The sequence below is a fragment of the Glycine soja genome, chromosome 10 (assembly GCF_004193775.1).
Source record: "Glycine soja cultivar W05 chromosome 10, ASM419377v2, whole genome shotgun sequence".
Lineage (NCBI taxonomy): Eukaryota > Viridiplantae > Streptophyta > Magnoliopsida > Fabales > Fabaceae > Glycine > Glycine soja.
Window position 1 is genome coordinate 41,998,438 of NC_041011.1, and position 25,139 is coordinate 42,023,576.

General features: G+C 32.4%; 2 protein-coding genes and 1 long non-coding RNA gene across 5 annotated transcripts; 1 reads left to right on the forward strand and 2 right to left on the reverse strand.

Annotated features, from left to right (window-relative positions):
• The first annotated feature begins 2,266 nt into the window (after positions 1-2,266).
• LOC114369723 lies at positions 2,267-6,368 on the forward strand. 2 transcript variants are annotated; one of them, XM_028326972.1, is made up of 14 exons: positions 2,269-2,496; positions 2,818-2,931; positions 3,012-3,095; positions 3,187-3,309; positions 3,471-3,554; positions 3,646-3,764; positions 3,856-3,957; positions 4,080-4,196; positions 4,583-4,651; positions 4,741-4,807; positions 4,916-4,969; positions 5,242-5,331; positions 5,486-5,518; positions 5,844-6,368. In XM_028326972.1, exons 1-14 carry the CDS (start codon positions 2,479-2,481, stop codon positions 5,937-5,939), a joined length of 1,170 nt encoding a protein of 389 aa, XP_028182773.1. In that variant the 5' UTR covers positions 2,269-2,478; the 3' UTR covers positions 5,940-6,368. The 2 variants fall into 2 exon arrangements, with proteins under 2 accessions (XP_028182774.1, XP_028182773.1); XM_028326973.1 differs by lacking the exon at positions 2,818-2,931 and having other exon boundaries at positions 2,267-2,496.
• A 1,062-nt stretch (positions 6,369-7,430) lies between these two features.
• LOC114369724 lies at positions 7,431-8,379 on the reverse strand. Its single transcript, XR_003657687.1, has 2 exons — positions 8,053-8,379; positions 7,431-7,965 (listed from the first exon to the last, which is right to left on the reverse strand). It is a non-coding gene; the product is annotated as an uncharacterized LOC114369724 (long non-coding RNA).
• A 2,345-nt stretch (positions 8,380-10,724) lies between these two features.
• LOC114369722 (zinc finger CCCH domain-containing protein ZFN-like) lies at positions 10,725-14,506 on the reverse strand. 2 transcript variants are annotated; one of them, XM_028326970.1, is made up of 7 exons: positions 14,344-14,506; positions 13,706-13,863; positions 13,372-13,434; positions 13,120-13,239; positions 12,551-12,820; positions 11,767-12,090; positions 10,725-11,406 (listed from the first exon to the last, which is right to left on the reverse strand). In XM_028326970.1, exons 1-7 carry the CDS (start codon positions 14,393-14,395, stop codon positions 11,125-11,127), a joined length of 1,269 nt encoding a protein of 422 aa, XP_028182771.1. In that variant the 5' UTR covers positions 14,396-14,506; the 3' UTR covers positions 10,725-11,124. The 2 variants fall into 2 exon arrangements, with proteins under 2 accessions (XP_028182771.1, XP_028182772.1); XM_028326971.1 differs by lacking the exon at positions 14,344-14,506 and adding an exon at positions 13,533-13,631 and having other exon boundaries at positions 13,706-13,845.
• Positions 14,507-25,139: the final 10,633 nt, after the last annotated feature.

Sequence of the window (25,139 nt, forward strand, 5' to 3'; positions counted from 1 at the left end):
GATTTATTAAAAATATGATATATAACAAAATAAGAAAAGTAGTATAGGATAAATATATAAGCAATACAAAGATATAAGTTATTGGACAATTTTGTATCATATATATATATATATATATATATATATATATATATATATATATATATATATATATATATATATATATATGTTTGGACAAATAATGGACAATACAAATAAAATAATATAAATTTATTAAAATATTTAATATTAATTATGTTAATACAATTTATATCAAATTTAATATATATATAGAAATAAAAAAAGAGAGATTATAATAAAAAAATCTGGTATTTTTTTAAATGATTATATTAGTTAGTTATTATTTTGTCAGTTATTGAAGATATAAAAAAATAAAATAAAAGGAATCCTTAAATACTGTACTTTTTTACAGTTATATGTACCCCAAAAAAAATACCATCTTAATTAATTGTATAAAAAAAGACATTTTAGTTAATGTAAAGTTTATCTCTTTCATTCAATTTTTTAAATCTGAGTCTGATACATAGAAAGAAAAAAATTCTTTAAAACCAAAAATATATTATAGATATTATTGATTTTTTTAAAACAAATATATTCCCGATTTATGTATAACTATAAATGGGGATGGGATATTTATTGTCCTACACCAAAAACATTATTAAATTTTATTTATTTTTAATTCATAAATTTATATAAATATAGTAATTAAAGTAATTATGATAAGGAAATTATCATCAATTCAAATCGATTTAAATTCAAATTAAAAGATAAAAAATTAAAAAATAAATGAGAGAAAAATACGATAAGTAAAATAAAGATATTATTTAATTTTACTAATATAAATATATGATCTAAATATTTAATTGGCTTAAATAAGATTTTATTCTTTTAAAATTAAGTAATTATTTTTTTAGTTCTTAAAAAAAAAATTTATTAGTCCCTCAAATTTTTTAAAAGTTATTTTTAGTTTCTGTCATCTTTGTGTTAAGTAAAATTTATGGTTGTTTTACATCATCATAAATATTTTTTTTTTAATTCAATATCTTTAAAATGATTTATGTCAATTTAAAACTATAAGAATATGCAAACAATTGAAATAATTTCAAACTCATGTTTTTTTTTGTTTTTTTTCTCTAAAATTATCAAAATATGTAAAAACAAAAGTCACCAATATGAGAAAAATATTTTGGCGATTTCAAAATCGCCAAAAATGATTTTAAAAAAATTATGGTTAAAAACTACCACAACGTGTGAAACTATGATGACAATAAACAAAAAGTAACTAAAAGTAACTTTTCTGAAATTTGAGGAACTAATAAAAATATTTTTTTAAGGACTAAAAAAATAATTATTCAAATTTAAAGGACTAAAAGTATATTTAAATTTATTTAATTTAATTTTCATCCAATTATTTAATTTTTCATTAATATTTTTGTACACACACCCAATGAAAAAATGGTAACGACACTCTTTTTGATATTCTAGAAACAAAACCTACTAAAAATTAATAATTTTTAATAAATTCTAATCAATCATAAAAAAAATTCCTTAAAATAAAGTGTGCAAGTAGCATCTCTCCGCAGCCAATTATTCAAATAAACCTGTCTAAATTCTGTCACTATCTAAGTAAAAATGTTGGATGAGGCATATTTGATAGTAGATAAAACTCTAAAAGCAAGTTAGGAAAAGCCAACTTGTTTTCGCTGATGAGGCTATATTTGATAACTGATAGTGATAACTCCCGGGGAAAAAGAGAGTCAATAACCAAATGGAGAGAAAAACAAATATGGCCATTATGCTCTTCTTTGTTACCTTTTCAATGGCTTGAAATATAAGCACATGATATTGCGCCACAACCTACCAATAGGATAAGTTTCATATAGCACGGGAATAATATAATCAGTTGAATAAACTTATAACACGCAACATACGTAATAATCATCAATCATAAAATGCCATTGAATTAAATTAAAGATATCATATCCTATAAAAAAAATTAAAAATAATATCGTATTAGAGATTCAATGGGAGTGAACTGAACAAGCAGGACAAGACAAAAGGTGTGTATATCATTTGTAACAACCTTAATTTTTCTTAATAAACAAGTAAGAAAGAAAAGATAACAAGAACGTTAGATGAATATGTTGGAGCAATAATATTTGATATGTTAATTTGTTTGTTTGTGTCACCGCGTTGTTCGGTTCCCGCTCCTTACGTGAACTAACTATATCTAAAATCAAAAATTAAAGGAAAGAAACTTATCCTTTTTTTTTTCCAATTTTTTTCTCCAAACCTTACGTATTTGAATTACAATTACGTCCACGATGACCGTCACCATCTTCTCCATTAGTTCTCCTTTTCAAATATTGCATATTGCTTGTGGCTAATCAAACACTTTTCCATGACCTTTGCTGCTTTTGATTTTGATCACAACAACACAACGCCAACGCCGTTCTCTGCTTTTGAAAATCAGATATTATGAAGTCACCTTCTCGAGTACCCTTTCTTTCTTTCCTCCCTTCTGCTTCAATTCATATTTTCCTCTTTTTTTTTCTTTCTAAAACAAATAATATGGCCAACCAATAACCATGCTCTTTCTTATGTTCTTATTTGTTTTAAATTTTAATGATTTCATGATTTTGCATGGCCTATGCCTATAGGGGCTCTGCCTGTTTTCTGTTGTGTAAGGAATTATTAAAGATGAAAAACATAATCAGAATTTTAAGAAATTATGAAAAGAGGAATTAAAAGAGTCTTCAATTCTATAAAATTATTGTGCTTTTGCTTTTATCTAAACCTTGTCTTATGTTGGACCAGGCTTTTTCTGGTGCTGATACAAAGAGTAGAAAATCATGTCTTTATGCCATCTTCCCAGCAGCTTCTTTAATTTGTGCTGTTTTATTTTTCATGACCTCGTCCTTCACACACGAGGTATACATAAAATCCTTGTCTCATAATGAAGAATTTGACTTTGACTAAGTAGGATTCATGTTCTTCCAAATTTCATGCAGCCGAAACTACCAGGCTGGAAAATGGATACAGCAGTGGACGCAGATCAGAATGTAATAGTGGACACAGTAATTGATAAATGCAAGGTTCTTTCTCTCACTTGCATGCTTTTCTTAATCATTGCACTGTTTCAAGTGCTGAACTTTGGTGCTTATATTTGTTTATATTGTTTAGTAGAACCAGTGCAGGCCTAATGGAAGTGAAGCATTACCTGCAGGCATAGTCTCCACCACTTCCAGTTTGGAATTGCGGCCTTTATGGAATCCTCCCGTGACTAAGAAGGGCCATCACAAAATAGAAGTGAGTTTCAACATGACTTTTTTTGTAGGTTATTGATGTAGCCTTCAATTGTCACTCTATTGACATAGAACACATATCATCACCACCTGAGTCAAATGGTTCTAATTATTTTTTCTTTGCTTCTGGTATGGTATGTACTAAAATTGGCTAAATTTGGACAGCTTAAGGTAAATGCATCAACCAATTTGTTTGCAATGGCAGTTGGGATAAAACAGAAAGATCTTGTGAGCAAGATGGTTAAAAAGGTACTCTAATGAGTTTTGTACAAATTATTCATTGCAAATTATACTCTATGTTGTTTGTGGGTCATGACCGTCTTTCTACCCTATATCACAGTTTATAGACAGTAATTTCGTCGTGATGCTCTTCCACTATGATGGTATTGTTGACGAATGGAAGGATCTCGAGTGGAGTAGTCTTGTCATTCATGTGTCGGCAATTGATCAAAGCAAATGGTAGGTGTCTAGGTGATTTTACATTCCGTTCACATCCATATTTTAAACCATTTCATGTTTCATATATCATAAATACGTTTTCATTGACTAGGTGGTTTGCCAAACGTTTCTTACACCCTGACATAGTTACAGAATATGATTATATTTTCCTTTGGGATGAGGACCTAGGAGTTGAGCATTTCCATCCAGATAAGTAAGTAGAATTCCGTTTTAACTTTTGTTAATTATATGCACTTGCTTTTTCATTCAAATATGGAACTATTATAAGTTTTATGTCTGAAATGTATTTTTCCATGTTTCTTAAATTCTTTTCAGGTATGTTTCTATTATCAAACGTGAAGGGCTGGAGATATCACAACCAGCACTGGATCCTAAAAAATCAGAAGTGCATCATCAGATTACTGCACGTGGGAGGAGGTCATCAGTGCACAGGTTCACCCATATGTCCTCTTCATGTTCTCAACAATAAGTTATGTAGTTCTCATTATATCATTATAGCAGTCTTCACTATTTCAATAAGTACTTCTTTAGAATTAGGCCCTGCTATTATATGTCAAGAAGGAAATCCTCTGGAGGTTGATTGATTATATAGCAATTAAGGTTTGCTTATGGTTTAAACTTTAATGTAGTTAACCAAACAGTATACTCTACACCTAATTTGAGAAAGACATTTTGAGTTCAAACCCCCTCAATATGTGGTAATGAACATTTATTGAAAAAACTAAAAGAGAACTTGTGTTTCCCTTCTAATGGTGTTGTAACTAGATAAGTGTGCTTTAAAGCATATTTGTGCATGCTTTTGGTCATTGTGCTTGCAGAAGGACATATAAAGCTAGTAATGATGGTAAAGGGTGTGATAAAAGCAGCACTGCCCCACCTTGTACAGGGTAAGTATTTTTGTGGTAAACAAATTTAACGTGGATTTCCCTTTATTCCACACAGTTCAAGAAATTAAAGGTGAACTAATTTGCTTCAGGTGGATAGAAATGATGGCTCCTGTTTTCTCAAGAGCTGCTTGGCGTTGTGTTTGGTATATGATTCAGGTGCACCACTCTGTACTATTAAGTATTAATGCAGCTGTGGAGCATTACCATAAGCATTGCTCTATAATGGTTTCATATTTATTCACCATCTGTGGTTAATTTTTACAGAATGACTTGATCCATGCATGGGGTCTAGACATACAGCTTGGCTACTGTGCTCAGGCAAGTTGAGTTATGTTTTGGTTAAATTTGATTTCCATTTTTCTATATGCAATACCATAGATTGTTGATACTGTTCTCAAATCAAAATCAACTTTTTATCTGGATAATCATGGTAACTAAAATCAATACTGACACCTAGATGAAATGCCATTTCTTATTGGAGAATAACACCAACAACATTCATGAAACTGTATTTAAATTTTGTCCTTTTATCAATCTCCTTTTATTTTTGCTTTCTAGTTCAATCTGACCTTTATTTCTGATGGATACAGGGTGATAGAACAAAAAACGTTGGTGTTGTGGATGCTGAATACATTGTCCACTACAATCGTCCCACCCTTGGAGGCATAGATAATACTATGGTCAGAAAAGTGCCATTTTTATTAAAGAGTTTAATTATGAAGAAAGACTTGTTTTAACTTTTTAAAGATTATAATTTCTTAGCACACTTCTTATTTAGCATGTGTGTCGCTTATTCTGTCTTCCTTAAAACTGAGACTTATCTGTGACTTGCAGGTTTCTTCTCAGGAAAAGGATCATAGAGTTGATGTAAGTTACCATGTTGTCATGATTTGTCAATTGAAGTATTCTCTGAATGTTCCTCACTTAAAAGCATGTTTCATTTTGCTGTCCAATTCAGAATCATAGTCTGGTACCAGTCAGATTATTTGCAAAACTTGTGCCTATGGATGGGCTAATACTTGGATTGTGTTTGTCAGTTTGTTTGATAAAAAAGAAAAAAAAAGTTAAAAATTGGGGGTCCCCTCTGATGTTTGGTGCAATAGCCAACGAAATAGTCACTGGTTACCTTTGAAGCTAATACTTTAATTTTTTTTGTTCTGTTGTTACTAACATTGTTTTCTGGGTGATGCAGGTGAGGAGACTTTCTTACCAAGAATTAGATGTCTTTAGAAAACGTTGGGAAAAGGCAGTTGAGGAGGATAAATGTTGGGTCGATCCATTTCAATAGCCAGTGCAGGAATTGGAGTGGTAAAATAAGTTCTATGTAAACTTTGTACAAAAAAAATAACATGTCATTTATGTAAAGAGAAGAAGTGCTACTGGCAGCTAAAGCATGTGTTGACCATGGGTATGACAGAAAGCTTAAGAGGATCCCAAGGACAACATGACTCCTGGAATAAAGTTTTATCTTAAATAAGCAAGGTGCATTTTAGTGGAAAAATTTTCACCTTTATTGGATCAGCTTTGAGGGTAAATAAAAAGATGATGAGAGGGTAGTTAGAAACTCGTAAATCAGCTAGACTCTAAGCGTTGTTTTTCTTGACTAAACATCTTACTGTCAATTTTATTTTTTTTGGATTTTGATTTGAGAAAATTAATTGATGTCAAGTGCATTTGAAGACAGTTTATAATTATTGATTTAATTACCTTTTGAGTATTCATTTTATCTTTTTTTTTTTTTGGATGATCACTTGATTCCACATTTTTCTTCCGTAACCCACATAATACTCTGCATTTTGTTTCCTTCCTAGCATGCATATGACAATCACAAATTTTGAGTCACAATATATTAAAGATAGCAAAGAGGAGAAGCATTTGATACAGTTTAATATCTAAAACGAACAAACTGGTAGTGGCCACTGGCAGTTTTCAATAGCGTTAAAAAATCACTGCAATAATATAGCAATATCAATTTTGTAAAGACGAATCTCTTAACAAGTGTTCTTACTTCTTAGGTTAACAATAAAGGAAATATAAAAAATTATTTATTAATTATTTTTTAAATAAATAGAAATATTTAATAGTACAATGTCCGTTACTAATTGGTGATATTAAAAAGATAAATACTAATCAATGTCCGTTTAAAAACTAAAAAAAAAAGAAGTTATTTGTAAGTGTAAAATTGTAATACTCCATTCTCAAGGAAAAAAATTCAATTTTTTTGTTCGCAGATATAGGTAAAATTTAACTATTTAATTTAACTATTTTTATCTTATTTAATGAAATTATGTTTAAAATATCCTTTAATAGCGGGTTTATGTTTAATATTAAGTTTCACACGAGGATAGTTTAAGAAAAAAAATTGTGTTCTAATTAGAATGACACAGTTTAACGAAGTAAATTAATTTTCTTCATATGTATGAAGTTCCTTTTTTTGTTAAAAAAAAAAAAAACAGAGGGAGTATAGTCTGACTTTTTGATACTCACCTATATTTTTAAAAATGAACACTTATTTTTTTTAAAATCCGTAACCAATGTCCTCAGGGACTGGTTAACATTATCCTAAATTAAATGGTATGTGCGGGGGAGAGTATGACCCGTACACATTGCCTTATAGATCAACAAAACAAACAAACTAGCTTGCCAAACTTTGAAGGTATGAGTGATGTCAGAAAGATTCTCAAACACTCTTCTCAAGATACACAATTTATATGCAACTCTCCAAACCAGAGCCTAAAGCCAAACGCCTCTGTCTCACAAATTTACCAATACAGATATGTAAGTGCAATATCCATGCTTTATTAATTTAACAATACAGAAACGTTGGTATCAGCATCATAATACAACACATAGAAAAGAGAGAACAATACACATACCAAGGCTCATGCATTGATACATGATCCATTATGAAACAAACAGCAAAACCTATTACAGATATACTAGCAGGTTTGTAGCTAAGGCTTAACTGTCCTCTATTCCAACCCCACCAAATTAAACACCTGAATTCATTAGTATGTTGATTGAAAGGTGAAAAATTATTATTAAGTCCAATATTCTCAACTGGACATTTACAAGAGAAAACATTAAAGATGGCATTCAAAGCAATTACAGGTTTTAGGGGTGAAGGAACAAAAGCCAAAAGGTCTATTGGGAATGTTGCAATTGATGGCATAGCAACATGGAGAGGGCAAGCAGATCCCTTTGGCTCCACCACAGCAGTTGCATAGTGCACATATCTGGAAGCTTCCCAATTTCCTTCTGCTCTCATTCATCATCATCATCATTTGCATGGAAGTTGCACCACCATTTGCCAGCTAATAATGAAAATTAAGAAAATTCAGCTACAATTTTTCTGCACATTCATTGAGATTTAGTTCAGGGGGAGAGGAGAGAAGACTCACATTCACATTGGGTAAAAAAATAGACACCAAAATGAGAGAGATGATGATGAGGCCATGAGCATGAGCATGAGCAGAAGAGGGCATCTTGACAAGTGCTTCTTCTTAGGTTTGTGTGGAAAGTGGAGAGTTTAATTTGTTAAGCGAAAACTAAACTGCATAGTGCATAGCTAGCTTTGCAGACTCTCTTGAGTTGTTGGAACCTGAGGAAGGACAAGGACAAGTGTTTCCTTTGAAATCAGAGTCCATGAAGAGTGACCCCTCTTGTCTCTACTCTATGCTCCCTACTCTCTAGAGTTAAGTCTAGAGTTGTAATCCCATGAAGTTTGATTGAATATGTCATCAATTTCCTATTATCTTCAAAACTCTTTATAAGCCCAAGTTAAAATAATAAGGCTCTTAAAAAAAATGTATTTTTAGGATATTGGTTAAAGAATTAAATGAAAAAATATTTTATAAAAATTATAGAATATAATAAAAATATGTATTTTAATAAAAAAATAATTTAGATTTCTTAAGGAGTGTCCTTATCGGTTAGAATTTGCCAAATAATAGTCATTTACTTACACTTTGCAAAATTGTATAATACTTATAAAAATTCAAACAGAATAGTATTATCAGCATAATATTTTTTAAATAATGCTAACATTTGTACTCGTGATTCATTTTTATTTGAGGGGGACTCTCCATCAATTAGTCGCATGTAAGCGTAATCTTTTTCTTTTCTTAGTAGGCAGTGTATATAAACAATTACAAATTGATATACCATCATTTTTATTTTAAATAATAATAATGCGTTAATTTATGTAAATTGTTCGACATAACTTATTAAGACCACACATTCACTGGAAAGTTGTTAACTACATTATATGAGAGCAAGAATTTCTGAAAGTTTAGGAACCTCCTCTCATTAAAAAGACATCAGGTGACACTCACCACATCACATCAGAGCTCACGTTGGAAAACAAACGATCCTAAGATAGTAAGAATTGTTACAGACTAAATATTGCTTTTCCTCTGATTGTTATTCTTATTCTTTCTTTCTTTTTGTCACTTTAATTAACAATCAAGTTTTAGATTACGCCCTTTTTTTTTCGTGAATGGTCTTATCCCTGTACGTGTTTTCATTTTCAATTTGATTTGACTAGAGTTGATGAGATTGTCGGTCACACAGAACAATTTTCATCTTTAACCTGTTTTCTTCACCACAACTTCCATTATGTATTTTCGTCAGCACCTGCTTGGACATATTTAACAGCGGTCAACCCACGCTCGATCTAATACCGACACTAGTGGTTGTTTTAGCCTTTTTTTTTCAACTATCTTAATTATGATCTTTGACTCTCAGAAGAGAGCTCAATATTTTCATAGACTTAATCTGAGTCATCAATGAAACTAATCATCAATTTAAATCTTAATTACACTTAAAATTTCTCTTATCTTTCTAAAAATATATTTTACATCAAATTCAAGTTCTTTCCTCACAAACTTGACATACACCCCTTTGCTTTTGGAACATAGCCCCAAACAATAGGGAAACGCTGCAAACAATAGAAAATCCTTCCTCACTCCGTCACTCGGCATAACAGTGCTTGATGCAACTATTCTGCAGTAAATAGCAAATGCACGAATTATATTATTTCAAGGACAAATTAAAACTGTAGGAGGGGTAATCCAATAACGTCTTATTTTCGGATATGCTGTAACTTACTCCCTCCTTTCGTATACATAGATATAATTATCTAATTTATTAAGATTAAAAAAATGATTAATTTAGTTGATATCAATAAATTCATCTTAAATTTATAATTTTTTTAAAAATTATTTTTATCATTAATACTTCTTTCTCTTTTAATAATTTGACAATACATTTTCTTTCTTTTTTAATGAAAATATTTATAATCTAAAAATAATTAATATAAGAAATATTATAAATTAGATCTTACAAAAAGAAAAACATTATTTTAAATTTGAGTCTAAAAATAGGGACGGATGGATTAGTATACTAAACTCTCAGGACAATGTTAACCTATGAAAAAGAAAGATTTGGTTTAGCAATACCTGCATTTTAGTCATAACATTGACGAGATTTGGTACGCAATACGACACGTGTTATCTTCGGCGATATTAATGCGACTTCCTAAAGCCTCCATTTTAAGATATAAACTCCAGATTTATGAATTGATGCATGTGAACTGCAAAGCGAACTCCACGCAAGAAAAAGACATCTAGGCTGCAACAAAGCAATCAACCCACCTGTAATGGGACCATGCAATTTATATAGCTTTGAGCCCCACAGCATTCTCTACAAGAACAAAAGTACCATACATGTTGAGGCTTGGCATATTGGAAAAAGTACATTAGTAGAGGTTCAGCTTTCACTGCCTCCAACATTTTCATAATCAAGACTTTTTACCCCTCAACTTCTGCCAAACAAAATCTGTCAAGGACAATCACCACGGATAGTTTATAAAGCAGGAGAAAATAGAGGTACAGATTCAAATTACATTCCAGCAGTTGTTATTTACATGGATATACAAAAGCATAGTTAACTTGGTCTGCTAAATTCTGGTAACAATGTACAAGAATATGAAAAATTGAAGGGCATTAGCGATACTGTTGGCTTGCCACTGAAAAGAATTCTATACATGCACAGTAGACAGCATAAACCCAACTGCAGTGAGAAATGAGAGGATTTGAAATGAGTTTCAAGTTTCAATCCGGCACCCAATAAATATTCAGAGTTAAAATTTGGTCATTACAGATTTCCAGTAAGAGGTTTTTTACATAATGTGAAAAGTTAATTAGAAAGAGTTGTGGCTTAAGGACAGAAGGATTGTTCACGTTGGGATTGACCAAACGTGACAACATTTGCTTAAATTTATCAAATCAGCCAGGTAACATGAAATCCAGAATAATTGAATCTGTCAACTGCATTTAATTTCAGAATGACAGAATCAACCTGACATGACCTCTGTACATCTCCAGCAATGGGAAAATCAATTTACAGATTAATCATTTCCCCCCTCAGAAAAAAATTGTAAAAGCCAAATGACCCATTTTCAAGAGACATCATCATCCATCATCATCGATGTCATCATCACCAGAAGGAATCTGTCTTGTCTCTGATAATGAAAGCCGTCTGGGCTTTGCTGAGCTTGACTCAACAAGTCCTTCGGAAGATAAATTTAACGCAGCAGTTCCAGATGAAGATCCTAACAGATGCCTGCTTGGGGCATCAGCTGAAGGAGATGCAGAGATATTATGAGAGAAAATTTCCATTGGGTGGTCAAACTTGCAACTTGGGCCAAATTTGCATATGCCATAACGAGAATAGAAGACACACAAAGGTTCTCCCTGTAAGAAATGGGACACTGCCTCTATCAGATTGCACTAATTCAATCACAACTCACAAGACCAAACTAACGTGAAAAAAAAAAAAAAACACAAATATTTGTAGACCTTCGCATTTTCTCCGATTACCACAAACAAATGACCTCTCTACACGTTTATTCACTTCACCGAAGGGAAAGAAGAGTATACAAAATGATACTATGCAGACTTCACACAATTTTTTTAAAAAAATAATATGAAAATCACACCATTTCCATTACTTAATGATATGATACTTCTTAAATTCAGAACTTCTCAATAAATTCAGAAATAATGAATTTAAGCCTATGAAAAACCAACTAGGTAGATAGAAACCCAACTTACAGGACGTAAAGGAAGGCCTATGGGACTCAAGACACAGTTAGGAGCAGGAACTAGCCTCTCTTGTGGGTGGTGGAACCGACAGACTGCGCCAAACTTACAATCTCCTGTCTTCATGTAGAATTGGCATTCGGGTTGACCAGGTCTCTCAGGAAATATGTTCTCCCTCTGCAATGTATAAAACCCTACAGGAACGGTGCCAGAACGGAATTGAGAATATGCCCCTTGTGATCCTGCAAGCTCACCTTGACGAGAAGTTCCATATGTTTGACCGTTTCTCATTGCTTGCTGTGGACTGTCTGAAGTAGAGATTGACCCCATTTGACCCTGCAAAAGAAATATTCCATTAGGACATCAGCAATGTCAGGTTCAACAAAACAGGTGTGTGCATATGTACCATGTTGCATTATTACTAAAGTTAAAGGATTGATCGCCAATGTATTCTGTTGAAAGACAAATACCATGAAATTTCACATCAACACAGGTACAACTTCAATTTTACAGAGGAATAATGACTCTAGAGACAGGTACATGGGATGGGATGGGAATACATCTTATTTGCACTATGATGTTAAGAATCTAGTCTACACTCTACATCCATGATGCAACAAGGACTGTCCAAAATCCAATGGGAGCAATAGATGACGGAAATAAATGACCTTCTACATACGTTTAACATAATAATCCTGCTATCGTGTGCCTTAGAATCAGCCACAAGTCCACAACACAGAATAAAACTATCTTCTGGGTGTTGTTTATGACCTCTAAAAATAATGGATGAGCTTACACTGTATGCACTCCACCCAGGCACTGAAACCACTCCCTGAGGTAGAATTAAGGGCGCATAACTTGAAGGACCTTGCCATCGAGGACTAGGAATGTATGTTCCTCCAGCATATGACTGCTGACCAGGCGTAGTTGGAGAATGGACGGTAGGGTAAACAGGAGAACCCCGTAATGAGAGCATCATATTACTTGGTTGAGGATGGTGGAATTTGCAAGTGTTCCCAAATTTGCATTGTCCGGTTCTCAAATAATAAGTGCATTCAGGCTCATTCTGCAGAATCAGGAAACATCGGAAATACATTGTAAGTTACGAGAACATTAATATCAACCAGAAAGCAAGCAAAATATCTATGAAAGGTTCAGGATTCAGATATTAAATATCTGCATGCAATAACACCAAATTTTGGAAAATATAACCATAACATCTGAATCTATGCAGGTCTGAAAGCAGGTCTGACAATTTAATGGTTAACAAATGAACAAAGATACAGTAATGAGCCACAAATTTATGAGCAACTACTATTGTAGTCATAATTATAAATGAATGAGGGGAAAATATTAATAACTAACAGGGCGGAGAGGATAGCCTAAAATATTTAAGGCAACTCTTCCAGCAATTCCAGCCTGATCTTTAGGATGATGAAATTTGCATGTGGCTCCAAATTTGCATGTTCCTGTCTTCAGATAGTACTGGAAAGACAGGGGAAAAAAAACACTTTGTTATGACGATTGGTGAATGTTTAAATAAAGATGCATGCCAAGATACAAAATTACAAATTAGTGCTCTGCACTGCAGTAAAAGGTTGAGAAACTAGTACATGCCTGGCATTCTGGTTGCCCTATTCTTTCTGGGAACTCGCCTATCATCCTTGCAGTGGCAATAGCCTGATAAGATCATCGACAAAACATATCAGGTATTTATATTCTTCATATAAAAGAATGATATCGAAATAAAAATCATCAACAGCACAGTAAGATTCAACATTATATAGTCCCAGCTACAGGAAATTCATTCATGTGACTGAAAAGAGCATGTATGTGCAGATTGACATGCGAACATGCATAAAAAATGTGCTATACACCTGCAAAAAGAACAAGGAGAGTTATGTATCAACATCCAATTTGAAACACATTATACATATAGCTCAATTTATACCAGCTTCCTGTTAGGAGGATGATTAAATCGACACGTTGCACCAAATCTACAAAGGCCTGTTCTCATGTAATATGAACAATCCGGCTCCCCTGGACGCTCCGGATAAGATCCAGAATCCATTGTTTCCCCAGTCCTCAAATTCATCATCCACAGTGAATCTGAAAGAACATCACAAATAAAAGTGTGAACAGCATAACATAAGTTGAAACTGAAATCACATCATCAATGTACACAATGGCTGACTTGGTCTACAAAATTCCAAACCTTCAATCACAAAAATAATAAAATTGTCGGTGCAACTGCCGTTAGGAAAAAGCTTAAATTATGATAATATAATTATAATTATTTTACTTTTCATAACTTCTCTGAAAAAAAAACAAAAAAAAAAAAGAGGCTCGATTGAAATCGAATTTGATTCAGTCATAGGACTTAAATTATGATCTGAATTGAACACGTGACATCAACACCAAGTCCAAAGGCACAGCATTGGAAAACGAATAGTTGCTTTTGATTATTTTCCGCATTTACTTGCAAAAAGGATGAGTGATGATGATGATGATGATGATGGTAGATTGTGAATTTTTTTAAAAAAAAAGCGATGAGGAATTAATTAATTAATTTGAAAGAGAAAAAAGAACCTTGAGGATTAGGGACGATGAGGTTGTGGTTGTTGTTGTTGTTGTTCTCCATTATTCACTTGAATTGTCATTTGCCACCTTCTCCACCACCCCATTCCTCGAAAGAGAAACTTCTCCTCCCCACAAACCTCACCACAACTCTCGTCTTTTCTTTCTCTCCCACACGTGCCATCTTTTTTTTTATTTTTTGACTTTTCTCCCTTCGCCTCAGTCGTCTCGTTAACCAATAAACATTTTTTTTTAATTTACTTAAATAATTTGTGACTTAAAACGTGAGTGCTCACCTCACCTCACACGCGCTACTTTGTCTTCTTCCTATCTTGCATTTATTTTATTGGTGCCGCCAAACTCACACCACAAACTCTTCCCCTTTCCCTCTTTCTCTCCGCCTTTTTACGGTTTTTCACTTCTGTGCAACACGACATCAACTGCTTTTACTCTTTCTAGTTTCTATTCTCCTCCCAATATTTTTTTTCCTTTTTTTTCTTCTACTAATCTAAGGGCGTTTGTTTTAATACATGAAATTTCATTCTCGGGAATCACTTTCCCACATGTTTATTTGACAATTGCAATTTTAAAAAGATTAAAATTTATTTAATTAAAAAATAAAATAAAAAAATATGAAATAATGACGTGAAAATAGATAGTTATTGTAGAAAATAATTTTTATTCACATGAAAATTTAATTTATCCACCATTTTATATCGAAATAAGAAAAAGATAATTATGTATATTTTAGATTTCTGGGGGAATCAATTATTGTTGACAATATATGAAAATGTGATATTGCAGAATCTATATTAATAGGAATCTTGATGCATACCTCCAAACAAATGCCTCCAAAATTTCTTAACTAATTTTACCATCATTCTTATGTAAAAACTAAGAGATACAGTCAATTTTTTTTAATTTTCATGAAATAATTGTGGAATTTTTTATTTTATTCCCTTTTTCCCACTCCACAATTAATTTATCTGTAAATTAATTAAAGATAAAAAGAGAAGTCAGTGTATAATTGATAAAATAATAATTAGTGTGATTTTGAACTATATAGAAACAAATTCTCCAAAAATTCAACAATTATGATGATTTTGTCTATAGTTAATTTTTGTTGAAAAATCTGATTGATCACTTTTAGTAGGATTCTCCTATTTTAATCATATTTTTTTCATCCACAAAATTCGAATTTAAAATCTTACTTAAAATAATTGAGTTCAGCACTACTCAGACCAATGATAATGGAGACAAAAAATAGTTGATGTACCCTATAGGAGCAAATTAGCATCTTAATTTATTTTATGTCATCTTTATTCCCAATTTATAAATTAACTAATAATATTAATATATGTTTAGTTTAGGGATATGATAAATTGTTAAATTTAGGAACATAGATAAACAATTAAAAATTTCAATAATTTATTTTGATATTTTTTTTTAACTTTAGGAACTACTTTAACAACATCCTATAATTTCAGCCAAATAAAGATAAAATATCAAGTTGAGCTGAAAAATTTGGAATCTACGTAGAACTCACCATCCAATGTTTTATTTTGCAATTGATGTGTATAATAGATGTAGTTAACGATGAACATACAAATCTTGAAATGCAATTCCATGTGAAGAAAAATGCACAATATTACATGTAATATTGGTAGAAAATGTAGTATTATATAATGAATATGGGTGAAGATGATCTCAAAATCAGGGTTTAAAGAATAATAAAAATAAGACTTTAAAGAGTACAAACATGAGAGGTGTAAGATAAGGGTTTAAAAGGGTAAATTTGGTAGAAAAATATAAAAAGGGGGAATGAGAGTGTACTTAGTAAAATAAGAAGGTGTAAATAGCAAGGACTAGGACAAAATTGAAGTTGGGGGTTTCGGCCGAGTTTTTTGTAGCCAATATCTCGCATCAGACTAACTTACAATGGGCCGAGTAACTTGTTTCGCCACCTATTAAAATCCTCCTATTGTATTTCTAAGCAATGAAACTCAATTCAATACAATAATTTCATGAAATTGAAATTTGAATTACCATTTTAGATTAATTTGTAAAAAGTAAAATCATAATTTTGTGGGGGTGCTTAGATAACATTATAGTGCTTCAGCCTTCAAATATTGTATGACAATATCTTGTTCATTAATTAGTTTGTGTAGATTATAAAATTTATAAAAAAAAGTATCAAAATTCATTTAACTCCCCTAAGCTTCCATCCTAACCAATGTTGCTTGTTACTTAAAATTCAAGAAACACTGGATTTGGTCCCCAATGCCACGAGGTGGAGAGATCCACCGGAAAGTTCGGTTGGGATATACTACTTCAGCAGTACTTCTAGTTAGAGTCCAAAACAATTAAATTAAAAAGCAACATAAATAATGGTTATTTTGTTTTACATAAAAAAAGGCATAATTAAATATAAAACGGCCACAACAAAACCAGAGAGATATAGGGATAAAAAATAGAAGAAAAAAAATGCAAAAAGTTGTTGTTGATGACTTACTATACAAGAGAGGCCAGTGAGTGAAGGAAACGACATTAAATTTGGTATTTGGTCATTCACTACTCCACCACCAACTTGTGTTTAAGGTGATGTTCGTTACCTGAGGTGCATTGATTTATATATGAGTTATGTGTATCTCCTTCGTTAGTTTCAACCAGCTTGACTTTCTATGCATAACAATATCACTTAATTAAGTTCCAATTCCAATAATCTTCATCCCGTGCAATAGATACCAAAGAAATGGGAGACAAAATAGAAAGATTTCTGATTCTTATTGGAACAATAAAGTTCTCACACACACTTACACTATGCACTCATTATCTCTCTATGTTAAAGAATAAGAGAAGACGATGAAGGAATTGATTGAGAGAAAATAGAGGGGACTTAGAATTCTGAAAAAACTTTTGCACTCTCATGCTTTTCATTGATGATCACTATTATTTTTATACACACTGCATGTAGTTATAACAAACTTCATAGTTGTCAAACTAATTTCAAAATGAATCACTAACTAACTCCTAACTAACTAACTGAATTATAACATACATCAACATCTTTCCTTAATTCAGATTTGTCAAGGATGTCACTCCTAACTTGTCTCTCAATTCCTTGAACTTGATAGACTTCAATGAATTAGTTAGTATGTCTGTAACTTGATCTTCAGACCTACAAAACTCCAATTCAAGCTTCTTCTTACTCACTTGATCACGCAAGAAATGAAATTTGGTTTCAATATGTTTACTCCTGCCATGTGTCACAGGATGCTTGGCTAAATCAATTGCTGATTTGTTATCAATCAACGACCTCATAGGACTGCAATCACTCAAGTTCAGTTCTTCCATTAAAGTTTCCAGCCATAGAGCTTGACAAGCTTCCATAGCAGCAACAATATTTTCTATTTCACATGTTGACAAAGAAACTACACTCTGTTTCTTTGAGCACCAAGAGATTGGTGTTGTTCCAAATTTGAAAACATACCCAGCAATGCTTTTCCTATCATCCTTATCAGCACACCAATCTGAATCACTATAACCAAACACTTCTGCTTCTATATTCTTTTGACTGTAAGGATATAAAATTCCAAGATCCAATGTTCCTTTCACATACCTCAGAATCCTCTTTGCTGCCAGGAAGTGAGGTGTCTTTGGTTTCTCCATAAACTTGTTTATCAACCCAACACAATAGGCAATGTCAGGTCTGGTGTTACATAGGTACCTCAATGAGCCTACAATTTGCTTGTACAAGGTAGGATCAACTTCTTTCTCATCCCCATCTATTTGCAGCTTGATTCCAGTTTCAGTTGGTGTGATCACATAATTGCACTCCATCATATTGAACCTCTTCAAAATGTCTTCTACATACTTCTTTTGATGCATGAAAATCCCTTTACTAGTAGAAACAAATTCAATACCCAAGAAGTATGATAATTCACCAAGATCAGACATCTCAAATTCTTCCATTATTTTTCCTTTGAAAACTCTCATATCTTTTTTACTACTGTCAGTCACTAGCAAATCATCTATATAAAGACATATTATCAAAAACTCACCAAAATCTGTGTTTCTGACATAAACTCCATGCTCAGTAATGCACTTGGTGAAATTCTACTGGACTAGGAAGCTATCAATTCTCATATTCCAGGCTCTAGGAGCTGCTTAAGGTCATATAGTGCCTTATTCAACTTGTAAACTTTATCCTCTTGACCTGCCACTACATAACCAGGTGGTTGTGTTATGTAGACTTATTCTGGCCCATTAAAAAATGTTGACTTCACATCAAGTTGATATAGAGTCTAGTTTCTATTACTAACAGCTGCCACAATGAGCCTAACAGTTTCAAGTCTTAGAGCGAAAACCTCATTGTTGTCCAAATTATGTTTCTGCAGAAATCCCCTTGCTACTAATCTTGCCTTATACTTGGATACATCTTCATTAGGATTTACTTTAGTCTTATAGACCCAGTTCACATCAATTGATCTTTTTCCTTGAGGTAAGTGGACTAACTCCCAAGTCTGGTTCTTCTCAATTGATCTCAATTCTTCTTCCATAGCTGCTCTTCAATGTGAACTTTGTGAGGCTTTATCATGACTCATTGGTTCTGATTCAGCAAGTAGAGCAAAGTGCACAAAATCCCCTTCTGCAGTGATTGCTATATCAGGATACAATTCATACTCTCTGAGTGTTTGTGGTACTTGTCTCCCTCTTTGTACCTTCTGAGTTGCTCTCCACCTGATGGTAATCATCTTCACTTTGTTTGTCTTCAAGGTTCACAATCACCTTTCTTTCACCAATGTCAGTAGCATTTATTTCCTAATTCCAGCCCTTGGGTTCATCTATCAAGACATCTCTGCTAATCACAACCTTCCTCATTCTAGGATCATACAACTTGTAGGCACCGGTTGGATTATATCCAATGAGTATCATTGGTTCATCCTTGTCATCAAGTTTCTTTATGATTTGCTCAGGCACATGCTTAAAACACAGTGAACCAAATATTCTGAAATGACTCACACTAGGCTTCTTTTATGATCATGCTTCTTCAGGTGTGTATCCCTGCAATCTCTTAGTGGGACATTTGTTCAGAATATACACAGCAGTAGAAGTTGTCTCTCCCTAGAAGTAATGAGACATTCCCTTCCCTTTCATCATGATCTTGGCCATGCTCAGAATGATTCTGCTTTTTCTCTCAGCAACACCATTATGCTGAGGTGTATAGGAAGATGTCAATTCATGAATTATTCCTCCTTTATCACAAAATACTTGAAATTCATGTGAGTTATACTCACCACCTCCATCTGTTCTAAGCACTTTGATTACCTTATCACTCTATTTTTCACTAAATAGCTTAAACTTCTTAAAGATGTTAAACACTTCACTTTTCTGCTTAATGAGATAGATCCACATTTTTCCGGTAAATTCATTAATGAATGACACAAAGTAACTGTTACCTCCTAGGGATTTTACTTCAAAAGGATCTGATTGAAATTTTTTACTTGAAATAATTCCTTGGTTGCTTTGACACACAACACTCAACACATAACTGTTTTGGTATCTCAATTTGAGGGAGACCATGAACCATTTTCTTACTTTTCAATTCACTTAAACTCCTTAAATTTAGATGACCAAACCTGTGATGCCACATCCAGCTTTCATCACTTATAGAAGCAGCCAAGCATTGAAATTCTGCAATCTAAATTCCAATCTTGAATATTTCTGTTTCTTGACAAATGGGCCTTTAGAATCAACCTCTTATTGCTATCAAACATCTTCATTTGATTGTCCTCCATCTACATTGAGTAGCCCTTTTCTAGCAACTGTCCCAAACTCAGTAAATTATTCTTCATATTGGGAACATATAGCACATCATTGATAAATGAGTGTTGTCCATCCTTCCTCTGAATCATCACCTTTCCAATGCCTTCTGTAGTTACAGAACTGTTATCTGCAAACTTGATCTTGCTCTTCACCTTATCATCAATGTTTATAATCCACTTTCTATGTCCCGTCATGTGATTGGAACAGCCTGTGTCAAGATACCACAAATTAACACTGTCTTCTTCTGAGTTTGTAGTTGTCATTAGTAACACTTATTAGAGTCAAAATCCTCATCTTGTGCCAATTGAACCTCATCTACATTTCTTGGAACCCTTTTATTTCTGCATTCATCTACAAAATGTCCCCATTTCTGATAATTATAACACTGAATCCCTTTCTTGTTAAATTTTTTCTCGCCCACTTTGTGATTCCCTCCACTTTTATTGTCAGTTTCTTTATTCTGGTTATGATTTTCAGAACTGCTGGAGCCCTCACTTGACCCCTTCCACTTATTGTTCTTCCACTTTCCCTTTCCCTTTTTATTCTTGCCACCATCATAGTTGTTCCCTTTGGTTGTTTGGGCTTGCATAGCTTGCTAAGCTGATCTTTGTGAGTTTCTTTCATTGAGCCTCATCTCTTGAGCTTCAAGTATTCCTTGCAGTTCTTCAATCTTCAAAGATCCTGGCCTTACTCAATTGCCACCACTGTATGATCGAATCTTGGCGTCAAGGTTCTTAATACCTTGTCAATGATCCCCAAGTCTGATTGCTTGTCACCATAAGCATTCATTTGATTTGTAATTGCCAAGATTCGAGAAAAGAACTCACCAATGCTTTCTTTATCACTCATTTGTAGAAGTTCATACTGCCTTCTCAAGGTCTGCAACTTCACCTTCTTGAGTTTGCTATCCCTTGCATAGGATTTCTCTAGAGTATCCCATGCCTTCTTTGCAGTATCAACAGATCTAATTTTCTGGAAATTATCTGCATCTACACACTGATGAATAATGAACAATGTCTTTGCATCTTTTTTCATCAAATCATAGCGAGCCACCTTTTGTGCATCAGTTGGGTTCTTTTTAGGTTCTTGAACCCCTTCTTGCACCACTTCTGTCACATCTTGAAATCAAAAAATTACCTTCATATGAGCACACCAATCATCATACTTCTTGCCTATGAGAACAAGCATAGATGTTGGAAAATTTCCATTCGAGGAAGCCATCTCAATTTTGGTATCCAGGGATCTTGAACCTCAACTCTGAATACTAGTTTGTTGGAACAATAAAGTTCTCACACGCACTTACTGTTTTTCTATGTTAAAGAATAAAAGAAGATGATGAACGAATTGATTGAGAGAAAATAGAGGGGACTTAGAATTCTAAAAAAATTTCTACACTCTCATGCTTCTCATTGATGATCACTATTATTTTTATACACACTGCACTTGTAGTTATAACAAACTTCATAGTTGTCAAACTAACTTCAAAATGAATCACTAACTAATTGAATTACAACATACATCAACAATTCTTCCTTTCTCTTTCGGTTGTGTCTCTGAGGTCAGTGTTGTTGTAGGTAGTCCTCATCCAAGAAGATCAATATCAGACACCAATTCACCAGTTGCAGCAACAAGTCAGTCTCTTAATTTGGTATCATCTTTTTTTTTCCAACAAAGAGTCAAGGCTTAATTACTTCATTTAAATGTTCCTTCATTTCAATCAGATATGTTATTAATTATTGTGTAATACATTCAGAAGGACCAAAAGATGACAAAAATATTTCAGAAAGTTTGTCTGATGAAAGCATGAGGAACTTGCTGAGGTTTCACGCGGATGTCCTGAAATCTAACATATCCCTTGGCTTCAATAGGCTGTTGAAGGGTTTCAAGAACATTCCTCAGTTGTTTGGTGAGTATAAGCTTAATTTGATTAAACCATTCATTCGTTGTGTGACTAAATAATAATGTATGCTTAATTATTTTATGGTCATTTGCTATATTTTTGTACTTTAATTTGTAATTTGATATAGATGAAAATAACTTAAAAAAAGAAAGAAAGAGAGAGAGTTTTTGGAAGGAATTATTTACAAAAAGTTGACATGTGTTCAAGGAGTACATTGTTTTATTATAGTGTATAGATATAAATAGTATATAGATATTGAATTCATAAATATATTATTTTATTATAGATAAATAAGAAGGAAAAATAAAAGAGAAAGCATTAAAAGAAAGAAAAAATAACACACACAAAAGAAATAAAAATGATAGAAAAATGTAAAATATAAAAAAGAAAGGAAAGAAGAACAAATGTTAAAAGAAAAAAGATTGAAAAAGAAGAAATAAAGAAAATTTGAGTAGGATAAATAATAATAATAATAATAATAATAATAATAATAATAATAAAATTCTATATAGAATTGATAGATGATATAAAAAAAAACAAAAAAGTTACAAAAGAAAAGAGAAAAGAAAATATAAAAAAAAAGAGAAAAAGAAAATTTTTTAGGGAAACTTTTTTCACCAAAAGATGACATGCCTATGCTGAAGGCATTATTTTATTATAGTATATAGACTTGGATATAATTTAACCTCAACTCTTATTTCATGAGCTAGATTTTGGATTCTACTAGACTGAGTCCAAATTCTTAAGAATTATACATATCCTATGCTTATTTCTTTTTGTCAATCTCTACCGGGGTGTATTTCTTGCATTCTTGTTATTGCTTCATGTGCTTCCCATTATTTTTTTTAGAAAGTCCATTTTGATTTTCAAAATGTAAAATGAAAAATAATGAGGAGCGCATGAAGCATTAGTAAAAGTGCATGAAACTAACAACCATCTTTATCCTATAGGATTATGGGGCACTTGCTCAATATGAAGTAGTGGGCTCACTTTGTACAAGTTGGAAAGGTACCATGCAATCTTTGAGTTAGAGCCTCCATGTCAACCAGTCAAGGTAACTACCGTTGGTCCTTACCCTTTTTGTTATTGGTCCCTAAAAATATGAGAACAGACCCATTTTCCCCTTCCTTGTGCCCCCAACCCCTTCCTTTACCTCCCCTTTCCCAACAATTCATCACCATCGCCCTAGCGACCCACATGACGATTGTGTGTAGCACAACCATATTTTCAACAGCATTGCATGCCGCTAGGGGTGAAAATGAGTTGGGCTGGGCTAAGCCCTACCTAAGTCTAGTCTAACTTATTTTCTATTTTATAGCCCAAGCCTAGGGTTGTTACTTGTTACGAGCCTACTTTTAGGCTTGGATCCAACCTTTGTAAATGTTTCTTAGGCTCGTTAGTCCATTTAAAGATATGTTTCATACAAAGAAATGTAAAAAATATAATTTTTTAAACAAAACCAAATATTTTCATTAAAAATAATAAGACAATTTTAAACCACAAGATATGGAAAAAATTTGTCTATAAACATTACATGTGACACGCTACTAATGTCTTTTAAGTCTCGCCAAAAGAAAAGAGTACACATTTTTGCTACCCATCTATGCTTATATGAATTAACTTATTTTAAACATTAATTAAAATGATTCAAATTGTCAAACCACTAAAATAATTTTGTAATTTAAATAAAATAATTATAATATTATATATCATATTAATAATATTTTATATTATAAAATATTATTATTAAACATATCAGTTCGTCAAGCTTAATAGACTCATCTTAAGGCTTGTGACCTAACCTATTTAACTAATTTTTTTTAAAAGTTTGAGATTGACTTTTTTTCTAAATAAACTGGATTAAGTTAAGCCTTAAACAGGCTGAGCCATAGGCTCCCAACCAGTGGCCTAACCTACTTCCACCCCTATGCATTGCTCTCAACACCAAATTTGCATGTGACCCCTTCTACCACGGTCCAGCCACCACCGTGCCACCTGTGCAACTCCCTCCACAAGCCATGCATCCTTTGTGAGTCTCTTGCACCACCACTACCCTGATGCACACTTCCAGCCACCCACCCTACATGCACTATTCCACCAAGTTACACACCATCATCATTGAAATAATAACAAAAATATGATTCTGTTGAAACAATACAACGAAATCATATTTTTGTTATTATTTTTTTAACACCCCTAATGAACAACGAAAATATAATTTTGTTGTAGTGTTTCAACAAAATTGTATTTTTGTTTTTAACTTTATTTTCCACCCCTTTAATATAACAAAAATATGATTTCATTAATAAATATATAACAAAATCGTATTTTTGTTGTATATTTTTTATTTGCACCTCCATCACATGATAAAAACATGATTCCATTACACACAATAAAATTATATTTCCATAAAAAAGACATTTTTTAAAACAAAAACTATCAACCCTTGATATGGCCATTAGCAATGACAATGGGGACAATATCAACTCCAATCGGTCAATGAGTTTTCAACTTTCAAGATTCCAATGAGTGGATCAACTTTTTTTTATTGGTTAAATCATTTCTAGGTTGACTGAGAAAGAGCTCATTCCATTAAATATTGAATTCTTTTTTTTAACCTTTTTTCTTTTAAAAATTATTTTTCTTTAAAAAATCACTTTTAAAAAAATTCCATTGTGTACTTAATTTAAGTTTTTGAAAAAAAAAGAATAAAAAACTAATTTCTAATTATTTTGAGAAGCTGCTTTGGATCGATACCTTATGATTTTTTTTCCTTAACTTTCAAAATAAAAGCATCTTAGGATGTGTTTGGTTTGCATTTTCATTTTCTGTTTTTATTTTTTGTTTTCATTTTTTGAAAATTGTTTTCATTTTCAAAATATTAAAGTTCTGAAAATATGTTTGGTTTGACTTCTTGTTTTTTGTTCTCAGGACATAAAAACACTAAAAATTATGTTAATTTCTTGTCTTTTTTGTATTTTTAAATTTGCTTAAAATTACTTTCCTTATCATCACATTTTCATTTTATCCCAAATGAAGTTTCTGTTTTGAACTGAAAAATGAAATTTTATTGTTTTCATTT